At 41.3% G+C, this 24,468-nt stretch overlaps 1 protein-coding gene across 1 annotated transcript in view; it reads left to right on the plus strand.

Moving 5' to 3' along the window:
• Positions 1–24,468, plus strand: part of LOC146782698 (extracellular calcium-sensing receptor-like) — a 186,567-nt gene that overhangs the window by 16,340 nt on the left and 145,759 nt on the right. Inside the window, 1 exon segment of the mRNA XM_085637189.1 lies at positions 20,783–21,613. Within this exon segment, the coding sequence (XP_085493315.1) occupies positions 20,783–21,613 (831 nt within the window).

The raw sequence follows: 24,468 nt of genomic DNA on the forward strand, positions 1-24,468 counted from the left end.
ACTGAAAAAACCATAGGTTTCAGGGACGTTATAGTTAGTTGGTCATTTCTCTCGTAGAAAACCATAGAAATTCCCCTGTTATAGTTATTCCAGCTAACTAAAATGCACGCACCCGCAATGCACTGCTGATTACGTAACTTATTACATCAATCATGACATGGTCAGTGACATCACTGATGACATCACTGATGACATCTCAAATGACATCACTGATGGCATCACTGATGGCATTATCCACATTAAAATCTGATGCACCTCCTCACACTCTAATTTAACCTTTGATATACCCACTGTAAAATTCAAACTACCATTTTCGAAACCATAGACACATCAATACCAGTTACTTCTTGTGCATACTCATTCATCCATACAGTCACTCATACATGCAGGCCCTCATAAATACAACACTATCATATGCACTCATACACCTATAAAGACACTCTCACACCACCACTCCGCCAACAAAGTTACTCACACACATAGTCAGTCATGCAAAGAATCAATCACACTCCCATTTACTCACCTATACAGTTATACATACACTACATAACTTATTAAAACAGTTACAAATGCATACTTACTCTCTTATACAATCACTGCTACAAGTACACACTCCATACAGCCACTCTCACAATAACTGACTCTCACGAATAGTCATTTATATACTTCAACTCTCACATACACTGCATTTAACATATATAGTTACTTGGACATGTAACATAGAGACATCCATTCACTCACCAACACACCAATACACATTCACCCACCCATACAGCTGTTTCCTCATGCACTTTTGAACCCATACACAAAGTGAATCAACCACTCACACATCACATACACATCACATACCTCCTACCCAACCACAAACACACTCAGGCACCCAAACAAATACTCAGGCAACCAATTGATAACCCATATAGACACTCATGTAGCTACTGACCAACCCATGCAGCAGCTTATGCAATAACAGACAGACTGATACAGACATTCACACAGTTTAGTCACTAACCCATGCATTTAGTAAGACACGTAATCATTCACTTAAACAGGCACCTACTAAATCCTCCACCCAGACACTTATACACCCGCTCATTCTTCAATACACCTTGGCATATATAAAATACATATTTAAACTTTAAAGAAAAACAGTCACTGGATGATGTCATCAGTGATGACATCAGTGATGTCATTTGAGATTTCATCAGTGATGTCATCAGTGATGTCACTGACCATGTCATGATTGATGTAATATGTTACATCATCAGCAGTGCATTGCAGGTGCACGAGTTATAGTCAGCTGAATTAATTATAACTGGGGAATTTCTATGTTTTTTTCAGTAATATATATATTTTCACAGAGAAAATCATAGGTTTCAGGGGTGTTATGGTTAGCTAGCCATTTCACTCATACAAAACCATAGATATTCCTCCGTTATAGTTAGTTCTGCTAACTATAACTCGCGCACCAGCAATGCACTGCTGATGATGTCACATATTGCATCATTCATGACATGGTCAGTGACATCACTGATGACATCACTGGTGACATCTCAAATGACATCACTGATGACATCACTCATGACATCATCCACGTGACAATCTGATACACTATTACTCATCTTCTACTCTCTACCTCTCTACCTCTACCTCTCTACCTCTACACCTCTACCTCTCTATCTCTCTTTACCTCTCTCTACACGCACACATATGCACATATATATATGCATATATATATGCATATGCATTTATAAATATGTATGTGTATATATTTATATACATACATTATCTACTGGCGGTCGCCAGTAGATAGTTATAGTTAGGACCTATTTTCCATAGGAAATCCGCAACATTCTATTGAGAATAACTTTGGCGCCGGTTGACGAATCTTCGCAAAATTTTCCAAACTTTTGGCCAGCTCCGCTCTGCTCCTACCCTGAACATTTCGTGGTGATTTGTCAAGCGGGGGGCGAGAAAAAAGGGGGATCCCAAAACACGTTTTCCCCATGCAATTTCCCATAGGATCTGTTGTCGCAGCTACAGCCCGAACCGCTGAACGGAATTACACCAAATTTGGTAGAGAGGTAGTCCTCAGTTCAGACTCGTGCCTTTTGCATAAATGGTGTGAATCCGTGTAGTAATTTCTGAGAAAATTAGAGTTAAAAGTACATAAATATCTATGGCCGCGGAGGATCCGCGGACCGAACACGCACCGTACGCGCACCCTCCCCGAACCAAGCGCGCACCCTCCCGATCGCGCACGGAATGCTAATTGGCTGTCGAGTGTCTCTCTAGATTCGAAACCAGAAACTGTTGGTGGCCATTTTCTGCCTTGGTAGAAGCGAGGCTGAAGAAGCAAGAGGAATAAGTGTGTAAAACAGATAAAGGGGGCAGAGTGGAAATACTCTGACCCTCTAGAGGTGCTTAGGGGGTCCCAGAAGGACCCCGTGGGGCCCCCTTTTTAAAAAATAAAAAAAAATGGCGAAATACACGCAGGGTGCGCGCATCCTATCGCGTTGGGTACACGGTTCCTCTCGCGTTGGGTGCGCGGATCCAAAAACATGGAAAAAAATATATAAAATAAAGTTTTGAACATATAGTTAAAAAAATATTTTGAAAAATATAAAAAAATATTTTAAAAAACCCATTAAGTTAAAATAATAATTTTTAATTTTTAAAAGAATGAATTGAAAAAATAAGTTTAAAAAATGGTGATAAAAAAGTATTTAAAAAAAAATGTAATTATTGAAATTGACACACTGAATTTGAAAAATATACAAATCCAATCAAAATCATTAAACATGATATCTTTAGAGATAAGTTATAGATAGGAATTAGCATTTAAAAACCTTTGAAATTCACTGATAAAACCATATGTTTCATGCACATTATAGTTAGGAATTGGCATTTAAAAAACCTTTGAAATTCACTGAAAAAACCAAAGGTTTCAGGGGCATTATAGTTAGGAATTGGCATTTAAAAAACCTTAGAAATTCACTGAAAAAAACATAGGTTTCAGGGGCGTTATAGTTAGCTGGACATTTCCCTCGTACAAAACCCTAGAAATTTCCCTGTTATAGTTAGTTCAGCTAACTATAACTCGCACCCCCGCAATGCACTGCTGATGACGTCTCATATTACATCACTCATGACATGGTCAGTGACATCACGGATGACATCATCCAGTGAGTATGTTTTTCTGTACAGTTTTAATATGTTTAATATATATAGGGAAAGGTCTGTTGAAGAATGAGTGGGTGTACAAGTGTGTGAATGGATGATTTTCTAGGTGCGTAACTGACTCTATAAGTGAGTCATTAAATGTATCTTACTGCAGACTAGTGACTAAACTGTGTGAATGTCTGCATGTGTCTTTGTGTAGGTGTATAAGTGGCTGCATGGTTTTGTGAATAGCTATATGAGTGTCTATATGGGTTATTGATTGGTTGTCTGAGTATCTGTATGGGTGCCTAAGTGTTTGTGTGGGTTGGGTGTGTGTGACTCTATGCATAGATGTGTGAGTGGGTGATTCTATGGGTGCATGGTTTTAAGAGTGCAACTGTGATGGACTGTATGGTTGGGTGACTGTATGTAAGGGTGTGTTAGTGATTGAATGTATATCTCAGTGGTACATGTGTGACTAACTACATATGTGAAAGGCAGTATATATGTGTGTAAGAGTATATAAGTGGGTATATGTGAGAGTGTGTGATTGTGAGAGTGGCTGTATGGATGAGTGTGTGCTTGTATCAATTATTGTATAAGAGCGTAAGACTGTGGTACTATTTTTATGAGTGAGTGAACTTGAGTGTGTTTAACTGTATAGGTGAGTAAATTGGACTGTGTTTAATTACTAGGTGTGTCAGTACCTCAATGGATGATTGGCGGTGTGTGAGTGTCTATATAGGTGTATAAATGCATATGATAGTCTTGTACGGAGTGACTGTAAGTATGAGTGACTGTACAGGTGAGTGAGTGGAGGTGTATGTAGACCTAAGAGTTAATGAGTGGGTATGTAGTTATTGGTATTGGAGTATCTATGGTTTTCAAAATGTCCGTCTGAAATTTTGAGTCAGTGTATCAAAGGTTATATTAGGGTGTGAGAAGATGCACTAATTATCACATGGATGATGTCATCAGTGATGTCATCAGTGATGTCATTTGAGATGTCATCAGTGATGTCATCAGTGATGTCACTGACCATGTCATGAGTGATATAATATGTGACGTCATCAGCAGTGCATTGCGGGGGCGCGAGTTATAGTTAGCTGAACTAACTATAACAGGGGAATTTCTAGGGTTTTGTACGAGGGAAATGTCCAGCTAACTATAACGCCCCTGAAACCTATGGTTTTTTCAGTGAATATATAAACATATATATAATCTGCATATCTATATAAATACAAATATAAATGCATGCGTACATATACATATACATATATGTATACATATGCATGTTATGCACATGACAGTTTGAAAAACACTAATAAAAGCAAAGCTAAAAAGCCACCTAATTTCAAACAGAATTGCTTTAATTAAACAAGGGTGAGACCTATTTCATTTTCAATGCTTGTTTACTTTGGTTCCATCAAGAAGGCATTCAGATATGTCACACATTTGCCATAAATTCTGAATGTTAGCACTCTAGTTGCTCATTAGATCACTGTAGTAAAGCTACTGCACACCAGGGAAGTCTGCTGCTGGTATTGAAAGTGCATGTTTCAGTCTGCATGTCAGAATTTTTTTATGAAATAGAAGAGGATTTGAGAAGTCACTCAAAATGTGCCCTAATTTTTCTTTCTGCAGCACTAATCATACTTTCTATGGCAAAATGAACCCCCTCATTTTGTTCCTTTTTAAATTAAATGTTTTAAGAATTACCACTTTATTCCAACCAAGATGGCTTCAGGTGTGCCACACGTTTGTCATAAGAAGGACTGTTAGCGCTCTAGTTGTTCTTTAGAACACTCTGGGAAGCTGCAATAGAACATAAAGGAATCAATTGACAGTCTCTGCCCTTGTTGGATGTACATGTTTTACTGAGAATGTCAGACTTCATTCTCACATGACTGAGAAAGATAATGTGAATTTACAGAAAATATGCTCTCAGTTAGCTTATAGATCACCTTCCAAACCTCTGTGGGAAAAGCATGAGAAAATAGTTTTCTCTCAAACATGATTCATGATATCACAGCAGAATGCTTTTTCACATGGTAAAATCACCTTAGGACACACCACAATTCCTAAAATGAGTATGGTACCATCAACAAATGATTTATAATGTAACTAAAGTCTTAAAACCTTCTATTAACTGCACTGCTTTTTAATGAGGTGCTATCATGTATATTGGTCCCAAGATGGCTGCCAACACTTCTTGGATAAAGTGCTGACAGCCAATCAGATCTCACGATGAGATGTGTGGTTAGGCTCCGCCCAGATATATATGTGATTTTACTTTTGATTTTCTCAGGAACTACTGAACGGATTTACACCATTTAAGCAAAAGGCACATGCCTGACCTGAGGACTACCTCTTTGCCAAATTTCAAGTGATTCTGTTCAGCCGTTCGGCTGTACCTTCGACTAAAGGTCCTATGGGAAAATGCATGGGGAAAACGCGTTTTGGGACCCCCCTTTTTTCTCAGCCCCCGCTTGATGAATCACCCCGAGACTTTCAGGGTAGGAGCTGAGCGGAGCGCCCCATTCGTTTAGAAAATTTCACGAAGATAAGTCAACCGGCGCCAAAGTTATTCAAAATAGAATTTTCAGATTTCCTATGGGAACTCGGTCCTAACTATAACTATCTACTGGCGACCGCCAGTAGATAATATATACATATATATATATATATATGATTCACCAAATGGAGACGCTGCACTCCCAGAGGTTTTGGCACACTTCTTTATTCAATTCACACTCCTTAAGACCCCACGACGTGTTTCGACAACAGTCTTCCTCAAGTGGGTGTGGTCTCTGATAATCATATTTCCTCTTTCTTTATATTAGTGCACAGGCCTTATGGGATATGTAGTTTAGTGCATTTTATAGCTGAGTGCTTTTAGTTAAAACTGATAGTCATTTCCATTTCAGTTTACCTCATAAATTCCATATTGCGCTGTTTGTAGAATGTGCTACTGGCCCCCGGACCCTTCCTCCAGACACAATAACGGGCCGCATCGGTGTTTTCAGTTGCAAGGGACCACAGTTCCCCATATTGTGTTGAGGAGCTGGTCCCACGAAGGTGAAATCGCGCAAGGCACTTTGGAAGTAATTTTGACTTTTGTCTTGCAGTGTTTAAAGTACACGTGCGGGAGATTCGTATCTCCCTGCCGGTTTCATAATCTCGTAATGCGATGACAGTCTTACACCGGAAGAGGAAATACGATTATCAGAGACCACACCCACTTGAGGAAGACTGTTGTCGAAACGCGCCGTGGGGTCTGAAGGAGTGTGAATTGAATAAAGAAGTGTGCCAAAACCTCTGGGAGTGCAGCCTCTCCATTTGGTGAATCATTGTTCGGGGTCTGTGGTCTGACACCCCAACGCTGCACCGGCAGTAAGAGTGCGCTGCTTAGAGACCACATTTGATGGGAAATATATATATATATATATACATATATATATATATTCACTGAAAAAAACATAGGTTTCAGGCACGTTATAGTTAGGAATTAGCATTTAAAAAACCTTAGAAATTCACTGAAAAAACCATAGGTTTCAGGGGCGTTATAGTTAGCTGGACTTTTCACTCGTACAAAACCATTAAAATTCCCCCGTTATAGTTAGTTCAGCTAACTATAACTCGCGTGCCCGCAGTGCACTGCTGATGACGTCACATATTACATCACTCATGACATGGTCAGTGACATCACTCATGACATCACTGATGACATCTCAAATGACATCACTGATGACATCATCCTTGTGATAGAGTGGCAGATCTCCCCTTCCCCTAATATAACCTTTGATACACACATTCAAAAATAGAAACTAAAATTTTAAAAACAATGGACATACCAATATCAGTTGCAACAACCTATTCAGTAATTCTAAGACGTGTGACGTGACATAGGGCGTGTTTGCACACGTCACCTCAGGCCCCATCCCCTCCCTTCACCACTGTGTAAACGCGCCCTGTGGCCGTTTTTTAAGTTGGGAGATTAAGTCCCCTTGAATCCTGAGGATCCCTAGGGGCAAAATAGCCCACTAGGTACGTCCAGTAAGCGCCATTGCAGAGAGGTGTAAAAAGGGGCACGGTCTGCACCACCTCTCTGCAACGCAGAGCAGTGGAGCTTACTGGAAGCACCTGGTGGGCTAGTTGGCCCTCAGGGTCCCTCAGGATTGAAAGGGAATTATTTCCCCAACTTAAAACGCGCCACAGGGCGTGTTTGCACACGTCACCTCAGGCCTCGTCCCCTCCCTTCACCACTGTGTAAACGCGCCCTGTGGCCGTTCTAAGTTGAGAGATGAAGTCCCCTTGAATCCTAAGGGTCCCTAGGGTCAAACTAGCCCACTAGGTACCTCCAGTAAGCGCCACAGAGCTGCGTTGCATAGAGGTGTAAAAAGGGGCGTGGCCTCAGAAAACTTGTCTGCAACGCAGCTCCCTGGCGCATACTGGAGATACCTGTTGGGCTAGTTGGCCCTCAGGGACCCTCAGTATTGAAGGGAATTAATTCCCCAACTTACAACTGGCCAGGGGCGCATTTGCAGAGTGCTGCAAGGAGGGGGCGTGGCCTCCGGCGCGATGCCGGTCTTTTATTTATTTTATTTTTTTATGAAGGAGGGCTGTGTGGCCCCCCTTCTTTTTCTAATTTACTGGCCCTGGGGACCCCATCCCCCAGGGCCTGCACCCTAATTCTTTTGTTGAAAAAAATAAATTTGGCCCTCCCAAGGCCTTAATCGGCCCCAGGGACCCCAACCCCCGGGTCATGGCCTTTTTTTTTTTATTATTCTTTAGGAGGGGGCTGCGTTGCCCCCCTCCTCAGGCCACTTATGGCCCCGGGGACCCCATCCCCCGGGGCCGGCCTTTGTTTTTTTTTTTTGAAAAAAATATATATTTGTAGAAACACCCAGGACATGCTGGACAAACCGTACATGCCTATAACCATGACGATTTGCGTGATATTCATTAAAAGGCGACTATGCATAGAATGAATCCACATGGAATGTATTTACACCGCTAGTGAAGCTCTGACCTGTTGGATGCCCTACCGTGCCTAATCCCGGCGCCCCCGCCGGTGGGTACTCTCCAAGTAGACACCCTTGTTGTTTATTTATACAAACATGGGTAGCTATTGACGGGCACATTTAAAATACACGCACACCAAACCATTCAAAGGGGATTCGACAAAAATTCGACCACACTATGCAAGAAAACCCCCTCATGGTTAATAAAATACACATCCACCGCCGGATGTGCAATACTTTTTATTTTACTCTCTGGAAAGGAGACAAACCTCACTTGAGAGTCACAGCGTGCTCCTGGCTGAGCCCAATGCTGTGTTACACCCACCACTGCCCGCCGAGTGCCTCACACCTCTGTGTTGTATTACACCAGCTAGTGCATATGCTATGACACTCTCTAGCCCATGTGCCCTGTAATACCACCCCGTGAATATGTCATGCCACACTTGCCTTCGCACAGGTTATATTGCCCCATCTAACGTGCCTTCCTCGATGCCTATGTTATAACGCACAGCGCTATGCCATACATATTACAATATGGGATCCATATCTTTGTCACAGTGCATATGCAACGTTACACTCCCCAGCACATATTTTATATTACAACTTTAGAGACTAGTTAGGTTACACAACACTGCCCTGTGCATATTACACTCCAAGGCGCAAATCGCATAGCACGCGCTAGTGCCTGTGCTATCTCGCGCTCTCCAATGAATCTGTCATTGCGCACAATGTATTGCATATTATATTTCACGCCCCGGTTCATCTTATATCACACTTTTTGGTGCATAGTTTATACCATACACTATATCTAGTTTTCATTTTCAATCATGCTCTCAGGACTATGTTCTATATAACACTGCGTCCACCTACCCTTTTCACAGGCATTACATTTTGCGATGGGGGTGGAGGGTCAGGGGGTGTTTCTGCCAAGTGAGCCCGGAGTCACAGTCACAAACGTCCTCTTCTTCCTGAATAAAAGTGAGATTATGCTGCATACTTGTTCATATTTTAAGTAGTTCGCACAGACACACATTTTCAAAACAATAAAGTTCCTAATACCCACCTTCTCTGAACAGTTAGCTTGCTGCCCCATCCACCTCCTCCCATTCCTCTGTTGTCTGAATCCATGGACTAGCCTCCTCCCTCCTGCCATGCATGGTCTGATGTGCTGCCACTGCCCTCCATTTAGTATGATGTACCAGTCCACTGCTCCTGCCCTCCATTGCCCAATTCTATGGCCCATCATTGACCTCCTGCTTAGCCTCTGTGCTTAGCTTGCTGCCCCTATTCTCCTTCCCCCTGCCCTCCAATGTCTTTGTGCATGCCCCTGCTCCATCCTTTTTGCCAACCATGTTCCATGGGCCTGCCACTCCTATCTACTCTGAGTGTTCTGTTGAGCTGCTACTCCCCTCCCACCTGCCTAGCATTGTCAGATGACTGTAACCTGTCCCTGCCACCTCCACCCTGCCTGTCCACATGCCATGCCCCTATCCCCTTCCTCCTGTCCTCCATGGTCCATTTTACTGCCACACCCTTCTGCCCTCCCTGGTCTGTTGTGCTGCAACTGCTCCTCCTGCCTGCCCCACGCGGTCTGTTGTGAGGCCCCTTCCCCTGAACTCTCTTGTCTGTGCCCAGGTCCTGACCATCCCTTCTATCCTCCATGGTCCTTTGTGCATGCCCCTGCACCCTCCTTCTTGCCCATCATAGCCATTGTGCTGCCACTAACCCTCCCTCTTGCCATGCATGGTCTTCTGTGCTGCCATGGCCCCTCCCACCTTCCCTGTGTGGTCAGCTAGCTGCCCCTGACCCCCACCCACCTTCCCTCCATGGTCTGTGTGTATGCCATCATAGTCTCATTGTTGCTCTCCATGGTGTGTCTTGTTTCTAGTGCCCATCCTGCCTGACCTCCATGGTCATCTTGCTGCTTCTGCCATGCCCCCTTGCCCCCAGCCCTCTGTTTCCATGTGCAGACCCCTATTCCCTCCCTCCTGGCTTGTCTGTTCCATTGTAAGGCCCCTGATCCGTCCCTCCTGCCCTTTATGGTCTGTTATGCTGCAGCTTTCTCTCCTGTCTGTCCATTATGGTCAGCTAGCTACCATTGCCTCTTTCCCCTCTGTTCTCTGTTGTCATAGTCCTGTCCCCTCCCTATTGCTTTCTATGGATTGTTGTGCTGTACTCCCGTCCCGCATGCGTTGTGTGGTGTATTGTGCTGCTGCAAACCCTGATGCCTGCCCTATAGGGTCAGTTTGGTGCACCTCTCCATGTCCCTCCTGTCCTCTGTTATCCGAGTCCATGTACCTACCCCAATTCCTCCTGCCTACCATGATCCAATGTACCATACTTGCGAACATTTTGAACTTGGTAAGAGGGAGATTTTGAAAAACAACTGGGGTATTGATTTTCCCCTTTGAGTTACATTGAAAAAGAGGAGATTGTAGACAGGAGACAGATCAAATAAAGCCCATTTGAGCTTAAAAACATTGGACGTTTCCTGGCTGTAATGGGTCTGTTGGCATGTATGGTTGTACTACCACTGCCTCTTCCTTCTGCCCACAATGATCTATTATATTGCCACAGCCTCTTTTGCCAGTCCTATATTGTTGGTTTGTTGCCCCTGCCCCCCTTTCCACTGCCCTCCATAGTCTGTTGTGCTGCCACTGCCCTTCCTGCCTGCCCAGTGTGGTCAAATTGTTGCCTCTGCACTCTCCTAACTGCCTTCAATTTTCAGAGTCCGTGCCCCTGGCCTCTGCCTCTCAACAGTATCCCTATGAACAACTAGATTGCTAACATTCTATATTTATTACAAAAGTGTGGAACGCCTGACGTCATCTTGATGTAATCAAAACTGTAATACCTAGAGTATTTCCTTTAGAAATTACATATATGAGAGGGTCTTATTTGCATCAAAATTATGGTTAGTGCTCTAAAAAACTAAAATGAGGACATATTTTCTGAGTTTTCAAATAGCGACAAAGAACTTTTAAATTATTTGTAATCTTTATGTTTTTTTATCCAGTTGACCACTTGATTAAATGTTGCACCTAGGGGAGAGGATGTGGTGTTACTTCCAGAGCTGCAGACTTTGCAACTGGGGAACCAGGTTGGAGTTTCTGCTTCAGCTCAACATTCTGTGATTCTGGACAAATCACTTAATCTCCCCATGTCTACAACCAAAATGAATTTGATCTTGTGTGATGTAATCAATGCTCATGTAAAGCACTCCAATACCTGACAAGTCTGCACTTTTTAACACTGCAAATACACAAAAAATAAATGTTTTGCACACTTCTGTCATTGAGCTACATCTGGGTGACATTTGTGTTGCATTTGGGCTCTTTTGTGTCTGGTGGCCATCTTGGGAGATTTATTTCTTATGAAGTTTCCTAATTTCCTCATTTACTGCAGTCTTCTCAGTAGGAAATGCTTTCAGTTTTTTACTTTGATTCCATCAAGAAGGTATTCAGATATGTCACACATTTGCCATAAATTCTGAATGTTAGCACTCTAGTTGCTCATTAGATCACTGTAGTAAAGCTACTGCTCACCACGGAAGTCTGCTGCTGGTATTAAAAGCGCATGTTTCAGTCTGCATATCAGAATTTTTTAATGAAATAGAAGAGGATTTGAGAAGTCACTCAAAATGTGCCCTAATTTTTCTTTCTTCAGCACTAATCATAATTTCTATGGCAAAATGAACCCCCTCATTGTGTTCCTTTTTAAATTAAATGTCTTAAGTGTTACCAGTTTATTCAAATCAAGATGGCTTTAGGTGTGCCATACTTTTGTCATAAGTAAGACAGTAAGCGCTCTAGTTGTTCTTAAGAACACTCTGGGACATTCCGTCTTTGGGCTATACCTGGGCTGCATCTGGGTGAAATTTGGGCTACATTTGGGCTCTTTTGTCTCTGGTGGCCATCTTGGGAGATTTATTTGTTATGAAGTTTCCTAATTTCCTCATTTACTGCAGTCTCCTCGGTAGGAAATACTTTCAGTTTTTTACTTTGGTTCCATCAAGAAGGCATTCAGATGTGTCACACATTTGCCATAAATTCTGAATGTTAGCACTCTAGTTGTTCATTAGATCACTGTAGTAAAGCTACTGCTCACCAGGGAAGTCTGCTGCTGGTATTCAAAGTGCATGTTTCAGTCTGCATGTCAGAATATTTTTATGAAATAGAAGAGGATTTGTGAAGTCAAAATGTGCCCTAATTTTTCTTTCTGCAGCACTAATCATAATTTCTATGGCAAAATGAACCCCCTCATTTTGTTCCTTTTTAAATTAAATGTTTTAAGAATTACCACTTTATTCCAACCAAGATGGCTTCAGGTGTGCCATACGTTTGTCATAAGTAGGACTGTTAGCGCTCTAGTTGTTCTTTAGAACACTCTGGGAAGCTGCAATAGAACACAAAGGAATCAACTGACAGTCTCTGCCCTTGTTGGATGTACATGTTTTACTGAGAATGTCAGACTTCATTCTCACATGACTGAGAAAGATAATGTGAATTTACAGAAAATATGCTCTCAGTTAGCTTATAGATCACCTTCCAAACCTCTGTGGGAAAAGCATGAGAAAATAGTTTTCTCTCAAACATGATTCATGATATCACAGCAGAATGCTTTTTCACATGGTAAAATCACCTTAGAACACACCACAATTCCTAAAATGAGTATGGTACCATCAACAAATGATTTATAATGTAACTAAAGTCTTAAAACCTTCTATTAACTGCAATGTTTTTTAATGAAGTGCTATCATGTATATTGGTCCCAAAATGGCTGCCAACACTTCTTGGATGAAGTGCTGACAGCCAATCAGATCTCACGATGAGATGTGTGTTTAGGCTCCGCCCAGATATATATGTGATTTTGCTTTTGATTTTCTGAACGGATTTACACCATTTAAGCAAAAGGCACATGCCTAACCTGAGGACTACCTCTTTGCCAAATTTCAAGTAATTCTGTTCAGCCGTTCGGGCTGTACCTTGGACTAAAGGTCCTATGGGAAAATGCATGGGGAAAGCGTGTTTTGGGTCCCCCCTTTTTTCTCAGCCCCCGCTTGACGAATCACCCCGAGACTTTCAGGGTAGGAGCTGAGCGGAGCGCCCCATCAGTTTTGAGAATTTCACGAAGATAAGTCAACCGGCGCCAAAGTTATTCCAAATAGAATTTTCAGATTTCCTAATGGAACTCGGTCCTAACTATAACTATCTACTGGCGACCGCCAGTAGATAATATATATATATATATATATATATATATATATATATATATATATATATATATATATATATATATATATATATATATGTACAGATTCTTCTCACCCATGTTCTTGGTGAAAAATGAGCCACTCCGGTTGCAGGTTGTAACGATAATCCAATTTATTCCGGCACAAACACAAGAAGCGTTTCGACTCATTTCGGGGTCTTGGTCACATGACCTTTGGTAGAGATCCCATCATTAGGTAAACGTAGCATCGTACCCGATGTGTGCTAAACAATAATGAACATAGTAAAAAGACTGCCAACATTACATACTTATAGCAGTTGCCCTTGTTCGTAATTAAGTGATTTTTGTGAGCATGATAAATCTCATGTTTAAAACAGGTTTGGCTAAACAATAAATATAAATAAACTAAGAACATTCAGTGAAATCAAAGACAGTAAGCCGTGCAATTAATTAACATGCCTATTTCAGATGCCTGTTAACTAAGGTCAAGTACCTCAGTGGGAACAATAATACAGAAAACAAAAAGTGTAAGAAGATTCAAACAGTATTGGTTCAGTGCGCAACCTTGTGGGTTTAGTACCCATATTTAAATGCGTGCAACTTGGTATCAAGTAGAATCAGTGTATACTTTGACATGCAGAGATGACTCGCTTGGTTCAATGCATTTTTCTGTGACAAAGGAGGTAGAGGTGAGTTTCTGTACTTAAAGCGTGACATTTGGGTATAGTACCCTTGAGTGGATCACAACAAAGGTGAAACATATAATACATTTCATGCGACAACCTGACAAAAAAGCCGCACAATCTCCACGCAATCGATTTCTCAATCATTTCTGTTATCTGGGTAAAGTACCCTGTCCTACAGCGATCACGAAGTATATAATATAAGTCATTGTAAAGTACTGTCCTGGCACTATTGCTGGTCATTCTGCATGAAACCGATTCTACAACCCTCCAGTATACTCACGTAGCAGTGAGTTACCTGAGTATCCAAATAAAACATACTCAGTTCTACTTGTTTCAATCCCAGCAGAGAGCATTGTGTACCCTCAAAATTATTGGTATATACAAACTGTAAAGAAGATGCGGCTGTTGTATGAACTAGGCCGGATCTCCGTGCTTTTAACTTCCTATATGGTGACTACCCTTCGTTGGCATTTGCTCTCTAAGTACATTCTGGGAGAGAGTAAACCAAAAGGGTTAGCAAACAGTATTGTTGTGGCATCTGAATCCCAATTATTTTAGAAACAGGCAAATATCAAAGCATTGGTGACAGCCGCAATAACAGTGATAAAGAAATAAACAATTTGTATCGAAACAACTGTACAAGGGATACATCAATTATAAAGTTAAAAAATTGAGTCCTATTACGGACAGAATTACGGAAACTCCTTTAGGAGAGTAAGGTTCAAAAGGATTCTCAGCGAACTATAAATGTACATGTAGTTCCTCACCGTTATTCATGCCAACGGGAGAAATGCTACCGGCTTGTAGGATGAATGCGGTTACCGCCTCTGGGATTCTTGGGGACACAATCTAAGCCAAAATATTTTGTCGTCGTCCAATCTCCATCATGTGCCTCATGAAAGTGTTTGGCAGTGCTATAGGTGACGTCTTTGTTGGTAATTGCCCTCCAGTGTTCTAAGATGCATTTCTTTACTGGGAAGATTATTGATCCAATGTACTACTTGCCACAAGGGCAAGTGATAACATAGACTGCATTTTCAGTCAGACAGTTTATGTTTTTAGAGCTCTTCCATTGTCTGTTGGTTCTTATGAGTTTGGCCTCTTTTACATTCTCACTGTGACGGCACGCTTTGCACTTACCACATTTGTGAAAGCCTGCCGCTCTGTCTAACCAATTGTTTTTTGTGGTGTCAGATAGCTTTTGACAAGTTTGTCCTTCAAGGATGCAGGTTTCCTGTAGGGGATGGAAGGTAACAGAAAAAAAAAATCCTGACCATTACCTCAGAACTTTTTACTCACCCAGATGCAATTACAAGTACCACGTGTATGGACAATAGCTGGCTATCTGGAAAGAAAAGAAAAAGCAAATCCCAGATTAATAGAAGCAAAACTGGTCTGCCTAATCTACAATTCTTGTGTCCCATCCGGCATTACTTTATTTCAATGTTCCATTTAAAAAAGTGTCCACTGCTAACCCTGAATCCAATTTTTACTCTCTGTTAAGTTTTTTAGATACACCTCCTAAGAGGTGTTTTTGTCCCCATGTCTACAACCAAAATGAATTTGATCTTGTGTGATGTAATCAATGCTCATGTAAAGCACTCCAATACCTGACAAGTCTGCACTTTTTAACACTGCAAATACACAAAAAATAAATGTTTTGCACACTTCTGTCATTGAGCTACATCTGGGTGACATTTGTGTTGCATTTGGGCTCTTTTGTGTCTGGTGGCCATCTTGGGAGATTTATTTCTTATGAAGTTTCCTAATTTCCTCATTTACTGCAGTCTTCTCAGTAGGAAATGCTTTCAGTTTTTTACTTTGATTCCATCAAGAAGGTATTCAGATATGTCACACATTTGCCATAAATTCTGAATGTTAGCACTCTAGTTGCTCATTAGATCACTGTAGTAAAGCTACTGCTCACCACGGAAGTCTGCTGCTGGTATTAAAAGCGCATGTTTCAGTCTGCATATCAGAATTTTTTAATGAAATAGAAGAGGATTTGAGAAGTCACTCAAAATGTGCCCTAATTTTTCTTTCTTCAGCACTAATCATAATTTCTATGGCAAAATGAACCCCCTCATTGTGTTCCTTTTTAAATTAAATGTCTTAAGTGTTACCAGTTTATTCAAATCAAGATGGCTTTAGGTGTGCCATACTTTTGTCATAAGTAAGACAGTAAGCGCTCTAGTTGTTCTTAAGAACACTCTGGGACATTCCGTCTTTGGGCTATACCTGGGCTGCATCTGGGTGAAATTTGGGCTACATTTGGGCTCTTTTGTCTCTGGTGGCCATCTTGGGAGATTTATTTGTTATGAAGTTTCCTAATTTCCTCATTTACTGCAGTCTCCTCGGTAGGAAATACTTTCAGTTTTTTACTTTGGTTCCATCAAGAAGGCATTCAGATGTGTCACACATTTGCCATAAATTCTGAATGTTAGCACTCTAGTTGTTCATTAGATCACTGTAGTAAAGCTACTGCTCACCAGGGAAGTCTGCTGCTGGTATTCAAAGTGCATGTTTCAGTCTGCATGTCAGAATATTTTTATGAAATAGAAGAGGATTTGTGAAGTCAAAATGTGCCCTAATTTTTCTTTCTGCAGCACTAATCATAATTTCTATGGCAAAATGAACCCCCTCATTTTGTTCCTTTTTAAATTAAATGTTTTAAGAATTACCACTTTATTCCAACCAAGATGGCTTCAGGTGTGCCATACGTTTGTCATAAGTAGGACTGTTAGCGCTCTAGTTGTTCTTTAGAACACTCTGGGAAGCTGCAATAGAACACAAAGGAATCAACTGACAGTCTCTGCCCTTGTTGGATGTACATGTTTTACTGAGAATGTCAGACTTCATTCTCACATGACTGAGAAAGATAATGTGAATTTACAGAAAATATGCTCTCAGTTAGCTTATAGATCACCTTCCAAACCTCTGTGGGAAAAGCATGAGAAAATAGTTTTCTCTCAAACATGATTCATGATATCACAGCAGAATGCTTTTTCACATGGTAAAATCACCTTAGAACACACCACAATTCCTAAAATGAGTATGGTACCATCAACAAATGATTTATAATGTAACTAAAGTCTTAAAACCTTCTATTAACTGCAATGTTTTTTAATGAAGTGCTATCATGTATATTGGTCCCAAAATGGCTGCCAACACTTCTTGGATGAAGTGCTGACAGCCAATCAGATCTCACGATGAGATGTGTGTTTAGGCTCCGCCCAGATATATATGTGATTTTGCTTTTGATTTTCTGAACGGATTTACACCATTTAAGCAAAAGGCACATGCCTAACCTGAGGACTACCTCTTTGCCAAATTTCAAGTAATTCTGTTCAGCCGTTCGGGCTGTACCTTGGACTAAAGGTCCTATGGGAAAATGCATGGGGAAAGCGTGTTTTGGGTCCCCCCTTTTTTCTCAGCCCCCGCTTGACGAATCACCCCGAGACTTTCAGGGTAGGAGCTGAGCGGAGCGCCCCATCAGTTTTGAGAATTTCACGAAGATAAGTCAACCGGCGCCAAAGTTATTCCAAATAGAATTTTCAGATTTCCTAATGGAACTCGGTCCTAACTATAACTATCTACTGGCGACCGCCAGTAGATAATATATATATATATATATATATATATATATATATATATATATATATGTACAGATTCTTCTCACCCATGTTCTTGGTGAAAAATGAGCCACTCCGGTTGCAGGTTGTAACGATAATCCAATTTATTCCGGCACAAACACAAGAAGCGTTTCGACTCATTTCGGGGTCTTGGTCACATGACCTTTGGTAGAGATCCCATCATTAGGTAAACGTAGCATCGTACCCGACGTGTGCTAAACAATAATGAACATAGTAAAAAGACTGCCAACATTACATACTTATAGCAGTTGCCCTTGTTCGTAATTAAGTGATTTTTGTGAGCATGATAAATCTCATGTTTAAAACAGGTTTGGCTAAACAATAAATATAAATAAACTAAGAACATTCAGTGAAATCAAAGACAGTAAGCCGTGCAATTAATTAACATGCCTATTTCAGATGCCTGTTAACTAAGGTCAAGTACCTCAGTGGGAACAATAATACAGAAAACAAAAAGTGTAAGAAGATTCAAACAGTATTGGTTCAGTGCGCAACCTTGTGGGTTTAGTACCCATATTTAAATGCGTGCAACTTGGTATCAAGTAGAATCAGTGTATACTTTGACATGCAGAGATGACTCGCTTGGTTCAATGCATTTTTCTGTGACAAAGGAGGTAGAGGTGAGTTTCTGTACTTAAAGCGTGACATTTGGGTATAGTACCCTTGAGTGGATCACAACAAAGGTGAAACATATAATACATTTCATGCGACAACCTGACAAAAAAGCCGCACAATCTCCACGCAATCGATTTCTCAATCATTTCTGTTATCTGGGTAAAGTACCCTGTCCTACAGCGATCACGAAGTATATAATATAAGTCATTGTAAAGTACTGTCCTGGCACTATTGCTGGTCATTCTGCATGAAACCGATTCTACAACCCTCCAGTATACTCACGTAGCAGTGAGTTACCTGAGTATCCAAATAAAACATACTCAGTTCTACTTGTTTCAATCCCAGCAGAGAGCATTGTGTACCCTCAAAATTATTGGTATATACAAACTGTAAAGAAGATGCGGCTGTTGTATGAACTAGGCCGGATCTCCGTGCTTTTAACTTCCTATATGGTGACTACCCTTCGTTGGCATTTGCTCTCTAAGTACATTCTGGGAGAGAGTAAACCAAAAGGGTTAGCAAACAGTATTGTTGTGGCATCTGAATCCCAATTATTTTAGAAACAGGCAAATATCAAAGCATTGGTGACAGCCGCAATAACAGTGATAAAGAAATAAACAATTTGTATCGAAACAACTGTACAAGGGATACATCAATTATAAAGTTAAAAAATTGAGTCCTATTACGGACAGAATTACGGAAACTCCTTTAGGAGAGTAAGGTTCAAAAGGATTCTCAGCGAACTATAAATGTACATGTAGTTCCTCACCGTTATTCATGCCAACGGGAGAAATGCTACCGGCTTGTAGGATGAATGCGGTTACCGCCTCTGGGATTCTTGGGGACACAATCTAAGCCAAAATATTTTGTCGTCGTCCAATCTCCATCATGTGCCTCATGAAAGTGTTTGGCAGTGCTATAGGTGACGTCTTTGTTGGTAATTGCCCTCCAGTGTTCTAAGATGCATTTCTTTACTGGGAAGATTATTGATCCAATGTACTACTTGCCACAAGGGCAAGTGATAACATAGACTGCATTTTCAGTCAGACAGTTTATGTTTTTAGAGCTCTTCCATTGTCTGTTGGTTCTTATGAGTTTGGCCTCTTTTACATTCTCACTGTGACGGCACGCTTTGCACTTACCACATTTGTGAAAGCCTGCCGCTCTGTCTAACCAATTGTTTTTTGTGGTGTCAGATAGCTTTTGACAAGTTTGTCCTTCAAGGATGCAGGTTTCCTGTAGGGGATGGAAGGTAACAGAAAAAAAAAATCCTGACCATTACCTCAGAACTTTTTACTCACCCAGATGCAATTACAAGTACCACGTGTATGGACAATAGCTGGCTATCTGGAAAGAAAAGAAAAAGCAAATCCCAGATTAATAGAAGCAAAACTGGTCTGCCTAATCTACAATTCTTGTGTCCCATCCGGCATTACTTTATTTCAATGTTCCATTTAAAAAAGTGTCCACTGCTAACCCTGAATCCAATTTTTACTCTCTGTTAAGTTTTTTAGATACACCTCCTAAGAAACTATAATTTTAAGCTTTTTCCAGGCAAAGGCCTCAGTTAAAAATTGTCAGAAAGGACTAAGCTGTGTACACCGTTCTAGCAGCCTTACCCACCTGATTTAATTAGTGTCCTTGTAAATTACAGAATAAGTGGTATAAAATGTTTTTGCACAGTAATTCACAAACCTTTACTGGCAGTAGCTTTCGTGACTAGCCCCTAGTACTACAACTGATCTCTAGTGGCAGCAGAAATGTTTTCATAATGATGTGGAGCTAAAAAGGTATCCAGCAGCTCATTCATCGATTTGTTTTTCTTCACCTCGTTACTGGCAAGAACATAACTGGGGTGAAAGACCCATAGTGTGCATAAGGATGAACACTAAAAGTAAGTTGCCCTACTTTTAGAGAGACTAAAAAGTGTGAGGTATTCTTCCTGGTTTTAGCAAAGGGCTAGTTACTGACCTTTCATTTGAGGCTTTCCGGGTGAAGTGCTTCTGACTTCAGACAAATTTCCATGTAACATCAGATAAAAATAATGCTTTCAGATTATCACTAAAACATGGCTCTTTCATGACTATATGTGCGCTCCTGATCTAGGTCACTTGACAATATTTCAGTCTCTCTCTGTCAGTTTCTACCTTTTTATATTGTATTGTTTATTGAATTCAGATGAGCAGGTTGATATTTACCAAACAAATCACCCTTAATCAGATACTCTTTATCCACAATGTGCTACTCTCAGAGCATAAGTAGGATTGGGGCAGACAAAATGAATGAGTGATAGAGACAAGTTGTTTGATCCTTACTATTTGTGCGTCCCATTACCTGAGTGAAACAATTGTGTAAATTAACACATTTCTGAAAAGAGAGGATTTCATCCAATACAACATGTGCTTCCTTACAGATCAGCTATGTTTCAACAAGCCCTCTCCTGGTGGATAGAAACCAGTTCCCATCCTTTTTCCGCACTATCCCCAATGATAACTTTCAGTCTCATGGCCTGACGCAGCTGCTGGTGCACTTTGGCTGGACTTGGGTAGGTCTCCTCATTGAAGACAATGACTATGGCCAAGATGGTGCCAATGTATTGAAGCAAGAGTTGGCTAAAGCTGGGGCTTGCATTGCCTTCTCTGAGAACATTATCCTAAGCCGTGCCGACAGGAATGCATTACATATTATCCGGGTGATTAAATACTCAACAGCCAATGCCGTTGTCATCTTCTCCAGTTATGTTGGTGTGACTCCTTTAATGGATGAGATGATGAAGCACAATGTAACAGGGAAGGTCTGGATTGCCAGTGAGGGATGGTCTACATCAAATGTCTTATTGGTGGAGAAGTACTCGCAGATCCTTACAGGTGCCATTGGGTTTGCAACCTATAGAGGGGAAATACCTGGCTTCGAAGAGCATCTTAACAGCGTCCATCCTTCAAGATCTACAGATGACATGTTTCTAGTGAAGTTCTGGGAAGCGGCTTTTGGGTGCAAGTGGGTGAATGCAAAAGAGTCCACTAGCCTATGGAGCAACTCATCTACTGTTTGCACTGGAAATGAGAAACTAGACAAGCTTCATATCGGCTACAATGATGTATCAAATGTGAGATGGCATTACAATGTCTACACTGCAGTTTACGCTACTGCTTGGGCCTTACACGATCTGAATTCATGCAGCAATTGGGAACACTCACTCCCCAATGAGATGTGTGCAGATATCTTGAAATTCAAACCATGGCAGGTACAGTTGAAATTCTCCTTTGGGCATATTTGCAGGATTGAACTGTTAACATATTGTTGAAATAATAAGTAGGGGAGTGGAAGTTTACAATAATTTGCTTTCACAAAACACACAATATTTTTTGAAATGTCCAACATGAATGGTTCTGCTATTAAATTAAAATATAAAATGGTGACATCTTAAAAAAATAGGTTTTATCATGAACATTTGCTTTCAAAGAAGAATTTTAGCATGAAGGCAACCTTTTGCCAATTATGAATACTTCACAAGCTTTGAAAAAATCATAGAGAACTATTTACTTTTGGTGGGTAGGATACTCAGTCACAAATGTGGCAGGTGTCGCGCTGCCATCTTACAAGTGAATTAGAGCGTATGGCACTTGTACTGCGGCAATTGGAATAGGTGCAAGGTTTTGACGGAGTATACCATCTGCCAAACTGTAAATTAGGCCCCAGAGTGTGTTAAATTTAAGTTGAAATTTTTATATAGCACACCCTTACTCACTGGCACATTCCTAGAGTGCCTGGTTGCTACAGCCACCAAGTGAGAATGAACATGCCATTCTACTGCGATGCAAGGTTTTACAATGCCCCAAGCATATTGATGCTTTTTGGTTTGTACTTCTCATATCCCCGGTAACATGGCCATTTACAACACATTTGGAGATGTAGCTTGAAAGTGCAGCTGTCACAAGACCATATATTAATAACAGAAAAAAAGCTTCAACCATTAGTAAGGGAAGGGATTTGGCCTTGCCCACACGTTGATCTTCCACCCTACTAAATTTGACTGCCAGAAGTTGTGTTTGTCTGCTGAAAAAGAGTGATTGTATTACACAGATTATGTTTAATATGGTAGGCCCAGGTTGATTATATTATTAATAATAATACCAGCATTTGTGTAAAGTGCGCAGCTACCTTAGGTGAGGTGTCCCAGCGCTAGGGGCCATCGGGAAGATTAAGCGAAGCTATGGCCCAGAGTCAGAAGGTGCTGGGCTGATCTGCTGCTGGGGATCAAACAGTGAGTCCTTGTGGTCCGGAGTCAGCCGCCCTGGCCTAGATTTCACATCTACTGTGACAAACGGGTGTCTCTCATTTTTAGACCTGGAAATCGTCCTGAAGGATGGTAAACTCTTGACACGGGTCTTTCATAAACCTACTGATAGGAAATGCCTCCTTTTATTTGAGAGTTTCCATCTGAAATCACTGAGCGAAAACCTACCGGTAGGACAGTTCCTACGCCTCCAGAGAAACTGCCCTGACACCGGGGACTTCAAAGTAGAGTCAGGTACTGTAGCAGAAAAACTTCATAGGAGAAAATACCCTAACAGAGTCATCAAAAAGGCACAGAAGAGAGCACTTAACTGCAATAGGGAGGCTCTTTTGGAGAAAGTGGATAGGCCACTAAACAGTGCCATCTATGTCACAACTTCAAACTCCCCTTCTAACAACATCAAACGCATCATATTGAGGAATTTGCGGATTTTAAATTCGAATGGTCTGAACCTGGACAAACCTCTTTTTTCCTTTAATTAAGAGAAGTCCGAACATAAGGGACCATTTAGTTCACACTAGACCTCAATCAGAGACACAGAAGGACCAACAAAGACTATGGGATCTTCAGCCAGTCACTGGACACATGATGTTTGGAGCATGTGACATCTGCGAACTAACTGGGAACACAAAAAGTATTGATATAGGCCATGATTACCCTTGGGAGCAGCATAGGCATATGAACTTTAACTCAGCTAATGCAATTTACATGAACAGATGCCCATGTGGCCTAGTGTATGGGGGTATGACGACACAAAAGGTGAAAATCAAGATCATGGAGCACAGATCCAACATTAGGTGCCAGAGGACCATGACACATTTTACCACACACTACGCAGAGAAAAGGCCTTCAGTAGATGATCTTTTTTTAACTCTACTGGACAAACCATACATTTTCATTACAACCCGAGACCCCAACAAAATCTAGGGGCAGATTTATGTGGGACTTGCGCCCCTTTTACGCCGTCGTTGCGTCACTTTTGTGACGCAGCGGCGGTGTAAACCCTGCGCCACGTTGCGCCCTATTTACATCGTGACGCATCTATGGAGATGCGTCACGGTGTAAAGCCCTGCGCCACGTGAAACCTGCATCAGGTTTCATGTGGGCGTTTCAACACGGGGGGGGGGATCCATCGCAGGAACGCCCCTGAAAAGTGACTCAGTGAAATCTATAAGATTTCACTGAGTCATTTTCCCAACGCTGATGCGTCAAAACCCTGCGCCTGCTTGAAGCAGGCGTAAGGCTTGACGCACCATGTTAGGGATAGGGTAGGTTGGAACAGTGCTGGAGTTGCGTTGCGCTTGCGACACAACTTCAGCACTGTGCCAACCTTACGCCGGCAGATGTGTCACGCATCTGCTTGTCCTTGCGCCACGATGCACCGCATTGTAAATGCGGCGCATCTACGGTGGCGCAAGGGCAAACTTGCGTGACGCATCTTCCCTGGCGCATCCATGCTGGTTTGCAGGGATACACCAGGTAACATAAATCTGCCCCCTTATTTCTGAGGGAACAAAAATGGATTTATAGGATGCGTAGGCATGAGTTTGGCCTGAACAATGACATCCCTTAGAACTCTCTGAGTAGAATATGAACAATGTTTCTGAGGAACATTGCATGCTTTTATGACTCTTCCATCTTATTGGTTTGGACAGAAAGACACCTGATTGAATTATTGCAGGGGGGTGTTCAGTTTGCAGAAGTTTTCATCCTCCTAATTTAGTAATAACATCTTTATATTTGTGGTCACGCTTCAATTTGATTTAATTTTACATTTTAATAACATAGGCTTACCGGTGGCA

The sequence above is a fragment of the Triturus cristatus genome, chromosome 12 (genome assembly GCF_964204655.1).
Source record: "Triturus cristatus chromosome 12, aTriCri1.1, whole genome shotgun sequence".
Lineage (NCBI taxonomy): Eukaryota > Metazoa > Chordata > Amphibia > Caudata > Salamandridae > Triturus > Triturus cristatus.